At 41.3% G+C, this 15,244-nt stretch overlaps 2 protein-coding genes across 2 annotated transcripts in view; both read right to left on the bottom strand.

The window, feature by feature from the left end:
- The window catches only part of NUP54 (nucleoporin 54), a 29,854-nt gene extending 22,394 nt beyond the window's left edge, over positions 1 to 7,460 (bottom strand). The window contains exons 1-3 of the mRNA XM_068542142.1: positions 7,344 to 7,460; positions 3,479 to 3,562; positions 2,872 to 3,021 (exon numbers count right to left, since the gene is read on the bottom strand). Coding sequence (XP_068398243.1) covers positions 2,872 to 3,021; positions 3,479 to 3,562; positions 7,344 to 7,410 — 301 coding nt within the window. The 5' untranslated portion in view covers positions 7,411 to 7,460. The remainder of the gene's footprint in view (positions 1 to 2,871; positions 3,022 to 3,478; positions 3,563 to 7,343) is intronic.
- Positions 7,461 to 13,872: 6,412 nt separating this feature from the next.
- The window catches only part of SCARB2 (scavenger receptor class B member 2), a 66,277-nt gene continuing 64,905 nt past the window's right edge, over positions 13,873 to 15,244 (bottom strand). Inside the window, exon 12 of the mRNA XM_068542803.1 lies at positions 13,873 to 14,176. Coding sequence (XP_068398904.1) covers positions 14,138 to 14,176 — 39 coding nt within the window. The 3' untranslated portion in view covers positions 13,873 to 14,137. The remainder of the gene's footprint in view (positions 14,177 to 15,244) is intronic.

Below are 15,244 nucleotides of genomic sequence, written 5' to 3'. Positions count from 1 at the left end.
GGAGAAAATTTGAAAATAGAAACTTCACAGGATTACCAGGCAATGTTGAGGCCCCAACTTGGGTTGGTGATTAAGAATTTAGAGATTCAATCTTCTGTACTGTATGATTTTCTCAAGCAGTATCTAGAAAGACAGTTGGGCTTACACAGGCTTGGGGTTGTTTTTTCCAGCGGACATGATACAAGGATAAGGAAGTTTAGCATACTGGCAAGAGTGACTGAAATGGAAGGACAAGGGCTCTAAGCTAATTAGAAAGGACAGTGAGACAGGAAGGAGCTGACGGAAGAGCAGAAAGTGTCAGTGCTCTAAGATCCTAATGAGGTCTAAGAACAGCTATGTTGGAAGTGGTTGAAAAGGCAGGCTAAAAGAGCAATAGGTTGTGGGATGTTTGATTATGGATTATTATTGATGATTGGAATTAGATTATTGATTGATTATGGAATTAGAACAGTTTCAGATGTTGCCAAAGTCCAAGGTAAGAACTGTGGCTAAAGTGAAATGGAAAAGGTCTTTGGAATAAAAGGTAGATGGTATGGCTGCCTGAGTACATAGCCATGTGAATGCTAAAATAACCCAGATTGAGAGCACAAGTTGGAAAGAAAAGTGGGACTCAGAGCCAGCTGCCAAAGTGTTCAATGCCCAGGAAATCAGCAGATAACAGAGATCAGACACATCAGAGGTGGTGTAACCAGACAGCAAGCACCTCATGCAAGCCAGAGTTTTTAAAAATGAGGCAAAAACTCCACAATCTTTGCAGATTAAACTCAAACTCCTTTCAACAGCAGGTCCCAAATTCATCATGCCATGCCATGCATTCGTGCCTTTGTCACTGTTATTCCCTCTGCCTGGAATACCCTTTTCTGATTTTATCCAACTGGCTAATTCTCTTAAGATTCAACTCTTCCTCTACATTCCAAAGCACCTTGTATGGGTCTATTTTAGTGCTTTCACGCATATATATTTTTTATAATTGAATGTTTATTATTCTATCTAATTGGATGTTTGTTATTCTATCTCCTTATAGACTATGAGCAACCTTATATACCCAGTACATATACCTTATATACACAGTGCCTGACATAAAACATACACTCAGCAGAATGAGCCCTTTTCATTCTGAAAATGAACAGCACCAGATTCAAATTCCCATTTTTCCTAACAAGCGTAAGCACAACTATAACTTATAGTTGAAGAGACTTTATGTCAAGAAACAAAGAAAAAACTTCTTTTCCTTAACTACTTGGATTTCCATCAAACTTTGTATTGTTGCAGGAGGACAGTAAGAAAGATATAATTGTAACACTAGAAAGAATGATTCTATTATCTTCATCCTATTGGTTAGATAATTCTTGAAATTCATTTTTAATACGTTACTAATCTTCAATGACTGAGTAGGATGAATTTCAGCCAATCAATCAACTTACCTAAGAAAAATGAAACAAAAGTGATTTTAAGAGGTAGCAAACTATGGAAAAGCAAAAGGAGCATTACAAAGGAAGTCAAGGAACTTGAATTTATGTTCCTATACTACATCTTGGAAGATATATGGAAAAGTCACAATTTTCTCAGTTACCTCTCTTCACCTATAAAATGGAGGTAACAAGAGTTCTATTTCATAGAGTTCTTGTGATAATTAAATAAACTAATCCATACAAGATAACCCTGCAACATACTGCCACACCAGCTAGTAAGGAAGCTATCAAAGACTAATTCTACACTTGTCTGAAAGGACCTGGGAACCAACCTGAAGAGGCTTACACTGGCCAAAGATGGAACAATTTAAACATCAATATGGAAAACTGCAATGGACTGAAAAATATCAAATAATTTAAATACTTGAGTTCCTGACATAAAAAAAAAAAAATTGGTTACCTTTGGAGAATGATAGGGAACCAACTCTTTATTTTGAAAGCTAAGAATAAAGGGAAAGAATCAACCAAATAGTGGATGAGGTAGTTTCTCTTTATAGAAGTATTTCAACAAATAAATGACAAAGGAATCAGATGGTTGGAATAATACCATTCTACAACCCCTAATGAATTAATGGATCTAGGTAATGATCACCAATGGCTGCTGCTAACATCACAAAAAATAGAATCAGACATTACATGCCTCTTGATAAAAATACAACACTACTTATAAAGTAGTCTTGCAAACAAACAAAAAAACTGAACTATCAACATAAATAAGCCCCTAGATCCAACCTAATTTACAAGAAATACAGAGGACAAGGGATATGCTAACTGTACAAAGGAATATGCTAACTATACAATAGGAATGCAATCAGTAAAGTTCTGACTGACAACCTCTACAGGACAAATGATCTGATTTCTTCAACAAATTGAAAAATAAATAAAAAAGAAAGAGCTAAAAGGGGAACTTACAGAGATTTAAGACAAATGAAACTAAACAATACAAGACAAAACCATAAAGAAAAGTAAGGAAGTGATCAACACAAAAGGCAAAACTATATTTCCTCTGATGGGGAAGTGACTAGGAGGGAAACGTGGAGGGCTTCTGAAGTGCCTGGCCAGGGTCCACCTCCTGACATGGGCAGTGGTTACAATGGCGTAATTCATGAAGCTGTAATTTTGTGCCGCTTTCTATATTTGTTATTTTTATCAACAACAAAAATTTTAAAGGAGTGATACTAAACACAGAGGCCTTATAGTCAGAATCATGCCAATGTGTCTTTTCCCCAGGTGCTATCATCATATATAAACACAAGAAGTAGCTTTTAGAATACTTTATAATTCCTCCAAAAAAAAAAAAAAAAAAGATATCCACTAAAGTGTTTTGAACAGTGCACTCAACAATGTTGCCTACATTGTTACGGCTTTATATCTGAAAATGAAAACCTCTTATACTTACTAGTCTGTTGCTGCTGCTGCTGCTGTGTATGAAATCCTCCAAATCCAAGTCCAGTTCCCAAACCAGTACCTAAACCAGTACTAGTTCCAGCTGTTGTACCAAAGCCAGTGCCAAATCCAAAACCTTTGTTCTGAGCACCACCGAAGAGTCCTTTGAATGAAAAATTTTAATTGTTTAAGGTAAAAAAAACAAGCTGACTTGTAGCTCATTTGCTTCTACAAATGATATAAGACGTCCTCTTGGGCTTCCCTTGTGGCGCAGTGGTTAAGAATCCACCTGCCAATGCAGGGGACACGGGTTTGAGCCCTGGTCCGGGAAGATCCCACGTGCCGTGGAGCAACTAAGCCCGTGCACCACAACTACTGAGCCTGCACTCTAGAGCCCACGAGCCACAACTACTGAGCCCACGTGCTACAACTACTGAAGCCCACGCACCTAGAGCCTGTGTTCTGCAACAAGAGAAGCCACCGCAATGAGAAGCCCGCACACGGCAACGAAGAGTAGCCCCAGCTCGCCACAACTAGAGAAAGCCTGCACGCAGCAACGAGGACCCAACACAGTCAAAAAAAATAAAATAAAAATTAAAAAAAAAAAGGTGTCCTCTCACCAGTAGTGCCCGTGTTAGCTGGAGCAGAAAAGCTGAACGCAGAACCTGCTGTTGTAGATGGCGTCCCAAATCCACTAAACCCACCTAATTAAAAAAGGATAAATAAAATAGCAAGGAAGAATCTTTTGTATACATATGAGGTAATTTCCTTTTCAAATTACATGATAAGCAATTGCTCCATACAAAGACAAAATATATTGGTCTAACTTTTCCTTTCTCTACTTCAATGTCAATTTTTAAAAAACTATACTACTAATCAAGAAGTCAGTATGTTGCAAGAAATGAGCTACTAAGTATTTAAAGTAGAAATACCACAATGCAATATATACCTTTCAACTAAAGAGGTGATTAAGCTACAGCTGAGTAAACATGTTAATAAGCCTATTGCCATAGTGTTAAGGCTAAAATGACTGTGTACTTTTATAGCAGGGGTTGCAAATTCAAATGCCTACAAGATACAGGCTGATAACATTCATGAATGAAATAGACTAGGTGTTTATTGACTGCCAGAATGGATCAGTGTGAACAGTTTTTTTTAAATGGCAGCAGTTCCCAAATTCCAGCAAATTACTGCTGCAGGAGAATGGTAGTTTAGTAGTGTTGAATATTCCCATTTCTCCCGAGAAATAGAAAATCTAGATTTTCTGTGTGAAATTTACACAATTTTAAACCTGAAGTCAATTGATTTTTTTGTAACTAATTCAAATATTTTTACAACAGTGTGACAAACAGATCATACTGGCAGACTGTGCTGCCAGTTTGCAACCCTGGCTTCAGTGAATTAATTTATACTCTACTTTAGCTTATATTTCTACTTAGTCTCCATCAAGACTGAGCAACTTTTCAAATGAAACATACCAATATACTGACTCTTATATTGGTATGTAAACAAGAATGTGTTTCTTGAAGAGATAAGGGGAAAGAAAATCACAAGGCAACAGTGGCCAGTAAGTAGAGCAGAGCTATCACCATGGCGCTCTGCGCCACAACACTGACAGATACACAAATTTCACTTTTAGATAAATCTAGAGATGAAATTAATCTTAACCATATCGAAGCTGACATATGAATGGAATGGAATGCTGGCCAGTACACAATGGCTTTTTTCCCCTTACTGTCAGTCTTTACCTGATTACCAATGTGGTGTCAAAAAAGACTTTTAAGACAAATGTTTGAACCATTAGTGCTGAGTTATACTGCAGACTCTCTGGGATTCTAACTTTTAGTCTCATATATTTCTGGCATAAGAGACAGAGATTCATCAATATTGTAACATAAAAGATATAAGAAGGAAAAAAACCCAACCCACTGATAGTCATCATATGACTCTGACTTGGAAAATTACTCAAGAATAGACTACCTGTTGCATGCAGGCACAACCAAATACTCTATTTACTTGTAGGTTCTACTGCAGTACTGCAAACTGTAAACATTTTGATAAAAATCACCTAAAGTACTGAACATTGTTCCTAATCTTTTTTCATTACTTCTAATTTTCACAGAAAAACTAAGATATATTCTGAATTGGCTATACAATAAAAACATTGGTATCTTAACATGCTTCATAATATGAAAATGTTTATTAGTAAAAATGGATCTGCAAGGATATAAGATAAAAAAGTAAACAAGAATTTCAATCAGCCTTTTGAAGTTGATGAACATACATAAACATACATAAAAGTAGTTAAAGCAGTTACATTATCACAACTCAAAACTTCACAGTGATAACTCCAAATGAACATGAAATCAAGCAAATACCAACAGGTTTATTTATTACTGTTGAATTATGAGCTGGGTGGGTTTGTTCGGAAACACAAACTTCAAAATAATGTTTCTGTTTTACCCAGTGCCAATTTTAAGCAAACATGGAAAAGTAAACATACCAAACAACAGTGATATGTGATCACTTTAAATATACCTTAGTGATAATGGATTGTTTAATCTTTGGCATTTCAAGTATTCTTCAAAACGTTTTCAAATCAGATTGCCAAGGTCATATTCACACTGCAGTAACAAGTAACTGCACAAAATGCCAGACTTCCCAAATATGTCGTAGGGAATAAATCATGCTTACCAAATGCGTATAATTGGCATGGGCATAAGTGGCATATGTAAGAGAATATGAATAATAAATTCATATACGAGCAGCTGAGGAACAAGGCTTTTCTATAGGGTCACTGTATGCAAGGTACACATAGACCTATTTTAAATTTATATATATATATACACACACACACACACACACACGTTATAGTTTGTGTTTTGCAGAATTTCCAACGAGCTTCAAACAATCCATATAGATACCAGAATCTTCATAATTACCTTTTTGAGTACAAAGACGTCTAGCCTATCTTTTAGAAGTTAATGTCATCTGACAATAAATTAAATTGCTCTCTCTGATCATTTCTCCAAAAATCCAGTAAAGAACTGGGGATTCTTTCTATAATTGCGTTATCTTATAGAAATGTATCCTAATCTGCTTAGTTGGCCAAAGAAACACATTATTATTATTGTACAGGTTAAAAAACAAGATAGGTTGCTGCTGTTCGTATAAGACTTGTTTCTCTCAGGAAACACAAGGACAATCAAATGAAATTCCAATGAAAGATGCAGGAAAAATGGGGAAAAAATGACTGCAGGAGTCCAAGAATTCCAGGAAAATGGGCCTGACTGTTGAGCTTATACTTCGAAAGAGATATCTAATAATCTGGAAGATATATTCTACTCAAAATGAAAATCCATTCCAAATACTTAGCACTTGGAAGGTATATTCTGTTCAATTAAATGCAAATTTAACAAAGGAACTTTATAACTTGCAAGACTTCCCCAAACCAAATCTTTTAAGAGAGTCAAAACTTGCTACAAATGTTTTTGATTCGACATTAGGAAATGAATTTCCTTTCCTTGTTAGACAAGTCGCTGTTCTTTCCCAAACTCTGGAACCACAAAATATTCTTGGACTCCAGCTCCCAACATTCGTGACACAGACGACCCGCATATCTACCTGCACTTGCCAGACTGTTACCAAAATTGAACGGAGTCGCCGAGGTAGTAGAAACACCGAAATTCCCAATATTAAAGTTCACTGCAGGATTTGCAGTTAATCCGAAACCCCCAAAATTAAACCCACTGGCGGTGGAGTTGGCAGTCTCAAGCCCACCAAATCCTGATAGGCGTGTAGGCAAAGAAACAAACAGAATTTTAAAAGGGGGAGGGGGGAAGAAGAAAGAAGAAAAAGAAAACAAAGCAAGGTAAAGATTAGAAGAGTTTGCAGGAGGTTTCAAAGAAGTGAACAAAGACAAACCCGGACTTTGCTCCAAACGAGTTAAGAAAGCCGCGGAGGCGGGGACGGGAAGAAGGAGCCGGAGCGTGTAGTCCCGCAGCAAGAACCGAAGGGGCCAGGGCCGAGGGAACTGCAGAGCAGCGCCCAAGGCTCCCCAACCCTGTCCTCGCCGAGCCCAGCAGCGGGAACCAAGCGAGCGTTCGCGCCCGTCCCGGACGCTGAGGTGGGGAGGGGTGAGTAGGGTTGGGGAGGGAAGGATGGGTCTCCGGCAAAGGGTGAGAGGAGCCGCCTCCGGTCTCTCCGAGTCCGACTCCCGGGCGGCGGGAAACGAACCCTAGGAGGAGAGGGCCCTGCGGGGACCCACCCGCAGCGCGCGAGCTCTGGGTTGGGCCTCCATTCTCCCCGCGGCCTCCTTAGGAGCCGTCTCTGCCCGCTCTGCTGCCGCCCGCCCTTTTCCGAAGCCCCTAAAGTCTCCGCGCGGGCAGGAGACCCCAGGATCCCCAAGCCGAAGAGTCTCGGACCGAAGGGCTGGACCAAAGGCCTTCCCTCCTCCCCGGGAGAAGGTCCGGGGGACTCACTCACCCGCGGGGGCCGCGGTGGCTGCAGCTGTACCAGAGGTGCCCGAGGGAGCCCCAAAGTTGAAGGCCATGTCGCGGGAGCGGGGGACCAAGATGCTGCTCCCGCGGCGCTCGGTGCACTCCGCTCTGCGATCCGCGGGGAAACCACTCCCGGATCTCGGCGTTCCGCCTCTTTTCTGGCCTAGCCTAAGAGGCCGGAACGCCTGAAAAGCGTAGGGGGTGGAGGGTGGAGAGGGAACGCCCCCGGCCGGGCTCGCGTCCGGGGGCCTGTGGCTTCACGTGGTGTGGAGCGTCACAACCAATGTGAGATGCTGGGAAGCTCGCCGTGGCGTGCCGCCTGAGAGCCCTTAAAAACTGCTTTAGGGAGGCCCCTTGGGAAAGATGTGCAGCAGGCTGAATACCAGTGTCCAATGAAGACAGGGTAGGAAAAAGAAAGCTAAATCCTTATTCTCCATAGTGGGGAGACAGTGGATAACACTAAAACTGAAAATTCACGAAGCAGCATGTCACTTAAAGTCATGGGGTAATGGTGGGGAAAAGAAGAAGAAAGAAAGAAAAAAGAAGGCTAAAAGAAGTGCCTCTGAGAATGATGTCCATTTAGGTTTTTGGTTTTTTGTTTTGTAGAATTCTTGGTAGAAACTTTGTAGAATTATTTGCTTCTTAAACCTATGTGCTTCTGTAACTTTAATAAAAATAAAAACAAAGTCATTGTGTCTATCGAAATTAAAATTGTCTTTGGACCTAGCAATGCTGCTTCTAGGAATTTATCTTGTAAATGATTTGGCAAAATTAATGGAATACAAGGTTATAGGTTACAGCATTATTTATAATAACAAATGATTGGGACCAGTGTTTTGCTTAAATAGTTGCATTCATACAAAGGAATACTATTCAGCCAAGTAAAGCTCTTTATGTACTGAAAAGACAGATCTCAAAGGTAAATTATATAAACAATTTAGAACACTGTATATGGTATGCTACAATTTGGATGGGAAAAAAAGAGGGCCAGAATATGTAATTACATATATTTGTATGAAATATTCCTGGAAAGATACATTTTTAAAATGAGTAACATCGGTTGCCTCTGAGAAGATGAATTGGGTGGCAAGAAGATGGGTGGAGGAGGACTTTGCAGTATAAACCCCGTTTAGTTTTTGAAAATGTAAATGGGTTACCTACTCATACAATTAAATAATGCTAATAGTGGTCATCGCAGAAGTCCCAGTGAGAACGCTGATATGCGGATGAGGACGGCAGGAATGGAGACTGAGGAGCAGGCGGACTTGATGATTGACAGGGTGTGGAGAGGCGGGCAAAGAGGACTCTAGCAAGAGTCCCTGGTTCCTGGCTTGTACACTGTGATGCCATTGGAATTTGGGAGGGAGACAAGAACAAATGAGTTCCTTTCTTTACTTACTGGATTTGAGGACAACCTGGCTGAGGATATGCAGCTGGCGCTTGGATATGTGGGACTGAGGTGGAACGGAGAGGCCCATGTTTAGGGTGTAATGGAAGTCTGGGAGCCAATGAGGTTGTCAGGGAGAGAGGATCAAGTGAGAAGATGCAGCTGAGCATCAGTAATTAGACCAGAGGAGACAGCGCTCAAGAGAGCCTGCGAGAAAGAAGAAGAACCAGCCGAGCCAAATCCAGAAATTATGGATGGAAGGGGAGAACGATCTCAGATGGAAAAGAATGGATGACTATTTCTTCAGTAGGAAGCCATCCCTGATCACCCTTTCTAAAATTGCACATCCCACTGCTGTCACTGGCTGCTTTAATATTCTTAGCATTACCACCACCTATTTATTGCCCCCCAGCCCCCATTTCATGTTAGCTCCATGAGGGCAGCAAACTATTTACTGGCTGTGTCCCTAGTGCTGGCAGAGTGCCCACCCACGTGATAGGCCCTTATTCAGTACTGTGGAATGAACGAATGGTTTCCTTGACATGTTTCTCTCCCTTGCCTTTCCCATTTTCATCTCCAAGTCCTATATATTTTATCTTTTAAATATTTCTAAAATATTTCATTTCCACTGCCATCTCCCTGATTCAAATTACCATAATCTCTTGCCTAGACCAGGGATCAGCAGACAGCCCATGAGCCAAATGTAGGCTGCTGCCTATTTTGTACACAGTTTCCTTGGAACACAGACATATGCATTTGCTTACGTGTTGTCTATGACTGCTTTCATGCTACAAGTACAGAGTTGAGTAGTTGTGATAGAGAGGCTTGCAAAGCCGAAACTATTTTCTAAGTGGCCCTTTACAGAAAAAAAGTTTGCCAGCTCCTACCTAGACTACTGCAGTGCAATGAGCTGGATTCGTTCTAGGTTGCCTGGCAAATGCGCTGGCTGTGGCTGGGAGTTCCCCCTTCTCCTAGGGGAGGGGAAGGGGCCGCACCCAACCTTATGTCCCACGTAACTGGTGTCTTCTTCACCCCAGCAGTGGACGTTGTAATAACGTTCCATGGGCAGCCCAAGTCCAAACTGCCTCTTGTTCAGTTGCTTGTGTATTCCTCCATTGACAAGACTGCTTTTTTCACCTTCGCCCTATAAAAAGGTGGACGAGAAGGAATATGCCCTCTGCACTGAGACCAAGCAGTGCCCTGGCCCTCAGCTTGCCTCACCATGGGATGACAGGAAGATGGAGGGTCTGTGCCTTCCTTTTTCCATAACTTTTCTTTTTCCCCATTAAAGCCATTACTTGACCTATGCTATGTATGTGGCTTTGTGGAATTCACCCTGCAGGCTAGTGCATGACACCCAGACAAGACCCAGTGGGGACCCTAAAGGAACCACCTAACACAACAGCCTCCAAACTGACCTCCCTGTATCCACGTTGACTCTCTTCCAATTTATTCACCCTGCAGCTAGAGTGAGTCTTTCTAAACAAACCTGTCGTATCTCCCATTCCACCCCCCCTACACACACACACACACACACACACACACACACACACTGACCAACAACCCAGTTCACAACACTTCAATGGCTTCCCGTTTGCCTTGAAAAGGACCAAAACCTTTGACATGGCTCAATAAGGCTGCCTTTCTCTCCAGCCTCATCTCCCACTATTCTTCTTCCGTCTCTGAATCCCAGCCAAATATTTTCTCAGTTGCTTGTAACATGTTCCTTCCTGCTCCTGGGCACCTCCTGCTACCTCTGTCTGAAATGCTTCGCTTTGCCTAATTAACACCTATTCTTCAGTCTCACTTAAATGTTACTTCCTTGGGCAAGCCTTCCCTCGGAGTCAGGTTCCCAGAGCATCATGAAACTTAGTTGAAAGTTTACATTTATGATCAAATAAGGAGCTTCTCCTATGACAGAAGCCACTTAAGCAGATTTGGGATTCCTAGGAAGCACTTATGCTGAGGTTCAAGTGTCCCTAATACATAAGGACATTTGTAACACTGAACTAAATATTTTATGATTGATCTGGATTTGCTCTGACTTCAGAAATAAGTTGCAATATTATTGGGATGGGAAAGGTTTTAAAGGTAATCTAAACTTTTGGACTAATAACTTCGGTCCAAATGTCCGCAGAAACAAAGGTCTGGTATTTCTCCAACAGCTCTCTGATCTTGCTGAGCCCTCTGGGTGGACTTGTCTGCATTTCAGTTTGTGTTTACCTGGAAGCAGACCTGAATAAGGATGTTAGTGCAGGTAGATTATTTGGTTGGAAGCAGCAGTGAGGGGGTGGGTAGAGTGAGACAGGGGATGAAGAAATGATGATAGGAAGCAGTTTCTGGTGTGGGCAACCCTAGCTGAGGAACCAAGTAGAATGAGCCTGAGAACTGTCCCTCTGAGGACGGGAACCCTTGTCAGCTGACTCTTGCCCCCTTTGATTGAGCGTCAATACATGGGAGTATTAACCCCCATGCTCCTGAGGGGCTTCCGGGGCTCTGGAGAAAGCTCTGAGGCAGAAGAGCACAGTGTGGGACCTGCTTGAAGTGGGGCTTGTCAGGCTGCCTATAACCGTCCACCGCAGCTGAGCTGAAATCAGAGGTGGCCCAAGGGGGGTGACTCAGGCCTGAGTCCATCAGGAGGGCGAAGAGCATCTTTCAAATGAAACTCCATAGACCACTGAACATCTGGTGACATAACATACAATTTCCAGTGCAATTTCATAGAAAGTTTTTTTTATTAGTGAAATATTCCATTGCATTAAGGGTAGAAATAAACATGTCAAGAATCACATGAAAGGAACCAGCAGTATAAACTATAGGAAGAACATTCTGGTCAGCATTCTCTTTAATAGCCACAAGCAGTTAATCCTAGTGATAATACCCAGAGGGCCAAGGATGGTGGTCACCTTTTACAGAACTCTTATCTTGAGCAACTGAAATAAAAAATTAGCTTCTCTTAAGTAAAAACCCCGATAAAGGTTAGTTGTGTAGTACTTGGTCTGCCTGACCATTAGTGAGCTTTCTAGAATAAAGTCTAGTGGGAAAAGCCTGGAGCTGAAAGTGGCAAAGCCCATTTCCTGTCCTGTGTTCAACTCCTAAGTTTCCCTGAGAGAAGTGAGGTAACCTCTCTCTGTTTGGTTTCTCCCTAAATTGAGTATCATAGTACAGGACACCGTATTCTTTGATTGTGACAATCACAAAGCTTTTGGGGACCTTTCTAGGATAATGGCTCCACAAAAATGAGGATGAGGAACTGTTTGTTATTTCAACCTCAAACCAAATGGGTACATTCATTCTTCTTAACCAATCTATAATCTTGACTGCAGTGTATGGGTTTGCCACAGAGTTTTCAGAAGTAAAATATCAAATGTGATTTTTAAGCCAAGTAACTATTAAGAATCATATGAAAATATTATGCTTTTGGCCTCCCTGACTGTGTGGGATTCAATCAAAAGGTGTGCATCATTAACTGTAATGTTATCACTCATAGTGTTTAAAAATTTCCTCCTCACAGATGATTATATTCTGGTAAGAGAATGAATCAATGGGTATGCACTGACGTATCAGTTTTATTAATGTGAACAAATGGGTGCATAACAGAATAAGATGTGCCAATTATCTAGTTAAATATTGATAAATTTTTAAAAATCTAGATATTTGGCATTATTGAAGACAAAATATCTTCAATTTAGCTTCTCACATTTCGGTGATTTGGGGTATCTATAGGTTCTATCTTAATTTATAGAGAAATTGAGAGTTTAATGAACTGCCCCTTCAAAAAGGGAAACATTACAAATTGCTTTAGTGTAGAGAATAGGAAAATTGGGGCAACGAAACGAAATGATTTATTACTTCCATACAGGGATCAGAAGTTGCATTTGTGAAATCTGTGGCTTTTTTTCCTTCCTTTGCTTACACTGAAATCCAGTTTTAAACAAAAAGTCCTGCAGAATGATTCAGTTGTTAAGAAATTATCTGTGCACTTTGCCATATTAACTGTACAGGTTTCTCAATCAAAAATGAATAGTGAACGTTGAGAATCAAAGAAACTGCCCTTAAATGTGCTTGAATTCTGTGACAGCTGATGGTTCCCAATCCTGACTGAGGTTACACTGAAAGCCAAGAGGTCTTCTGCAGAGAGGTGGCTCTGCTTCTGGTCCCAAGGGACCTTTCTTAAAGGCACTTCCTGTGCAATATTTTAAAACACCATCACTCTGTCAGCAAAATGATTGTCACAGGAAGTGTAGGGCACATCTTTCTCTATTCAGTGAGTGATAGTGAGCCACAAAACATCAGAAGGAACTGAATCTGAGAAAAGAACAACCTATAAAAACAATTTCAAAGTTACCAAGAAGACTGCCCTAGAAGAAATGTCTCTTTAGTGTAGTCAGACTTCCTGAAATTTAAGTGTAACTTAGGCTGTGGATAGATGGATTTCCTATATTTATAAATCACTTTACAAATAATCACTCAATAGTATTGTAATTGATAAAGTCATATTTGGCAAGGGCGATTGGGAAAAAAAATCAGTTACTGATTACATTCTCCCAGAAACATCTTTCCAAATCAAGATCATTTTGACTAAAAAAATAACAAACTACCCACAAATGTCATAACTGGCATTCTGTTCTATATGAAATATCTGTACTTGTCCTCACCAACATCATTTATGCGTTCTCTCATTTCACAAAAGTACAAGTCAAAAATCCTCAGGTGCTTGTCACTATCAACTCATGGGTACCACCTCCACCAACCCCTTCCCTGCTTGATTCCTACCCTGTATGAAAGCTGTCTGAATTATTTTCCTGGAGGAATTATGAACTGAAGATTAGCAAGAAATGCAATATGCACCTTTTCAAACGAGGAAATTAGATGCATCTGAATGGTATTGAATGAGGCTTACCATTTTACCCTGCATCCCAAACTCTTACTTACTTCTGTTTTGTGGATGAAATGAATGGAGGAATACAACATCAAATAGTATTTATGTATTTTGAGCACAAAGTTTGGTGAATGAAGAGTAGTGAATAAGGTTAGACCAAGTAGCATTAACAAGTGATGCACAGACATTATAACCACGACAGTGGTCACAAAATTCTGGAGCTACCAGCACCCAACAACAAAAAAATTACTATACCGGAGTTTATTAAATACTTGCTAGACACATGAAAAACAAAACAATTTGTCAGGGACCACAGGATCCTAACGGCCAACCAGGTCAGCCTGTTCTTGAACCTCTGCCAGAAGGCGCTCACCACACGCAGGCACGGGGTCTCCACCCTCCTCTCACACCCGCTGACAAGCCTGTGAGGATGCAGACAGTTGCCCCACTGTTGTGGTCCAGGTCACGACAGCTCGCACGCTTCCTTCCCCAGGCGCAGCCCATGGTTAGGTTAGGTTCGTATGAGGGGTGCTCTTTCGTCTGCAGTTCCCTGAGACCAGGTGAGAGAGAACAGTGAGGTTAGGAGATCACGTGACCAACTTCTCTCCAGATGTGGAAAGTGGAGAGAGGGGTGCAAGGAGGGGAAAGTGATGGGAAGGCTGTCATCCCAATCACCTTCTCTTCTCTTGGCCTGCTTCCTCTTGCTCTTTCTTTAACATTCAGCCCTGATCCTCTCCAGGAGGCCTGCTCTGACACCCCTACCCTGACACTGGACCAGTACCCTTCTCCTTGTGTTGACCTGGACCATAATCCTCATCACACCCTATTGAATCTGTCTCCTTCAGTTGGAGGCCCATCAGAGAACAATGTCTCAGAGGGGATGGGTGCTCAGTAATGCTTGCTTGTTGAATATGTGAAGACGGCTAGTTGTAGGAACAGTCATAATATTTACGTGGGCTTTCATCTGTGCCTATGAAAATCTCAGTGACAGTACAATCCATCTTACAGTGACTGTAAGATCAGTCCATAGATAGAAATGGAAAAATCGTTGCCTCATACCTAATTCACGCTAACATGATGGGCATGGGTTGAAAGGCATACTGGAAGCATGCAGAACACAGGGAAGTCTGAGCTTATATGATTTAGATGGTTTCAGCCTATTTCATTTCCTACTTCACATTTGCCTCAGACACATAATGGAGGCAGTGAAGAGAGGAAAAAAAAAAAAAAGGCTTTGTTGCAAACAGAGAGGCTGGTGAGAATTTAAGAAGGGCTCATTGAAGGTGTTAAGACCCCTGGGTTGGCCTGCTGGTCACTTAGGGAAGCCAATCTAACCACTTATCCCACCCATTTGGGGCTGTTCCCCCCCCCTCCAGGAGAGGAACTACTCCCCTGTGCCCATCATTTATTATGCAATGACGACTCAGTGGTAGGTATCTTCTGATAAACCAGGGATTCTTTCCAAGCAGATCTCTGGCTGCCTTGCTCTATAATTATGGAGCTATTTTGTCATATAACTAATATTTATTGAGCTCTTACTAAATGCTTACACAGGGCCAAGTGCTTTATGTTTAAAATATCATCAAATCCTCACAAAAAACTCCTAAGCGAGGCTCAA

Source organism: Eschrichtius robustus, chromosome 4 (genome assembly GCF_028021215.1).
Source record: "Eschrichtius robustus isolate mEscRob2 chromosome 4, mEscRob2.pri, whole genome shotgun sequence".
NCBI classification, from domain to species: domain Eukaryota; kingdom Metazoa; phylum Chordata; class Mammalia; order Artiodactyla; family Eschrichtiidae; genus Eschrichtius; species Eschrichtius robustus.
The sequence above is the reverse complement of the archived record's forward strand: the minus strand, read 5'-3'. Positions and strand labels throughout refer to the sequence as shown.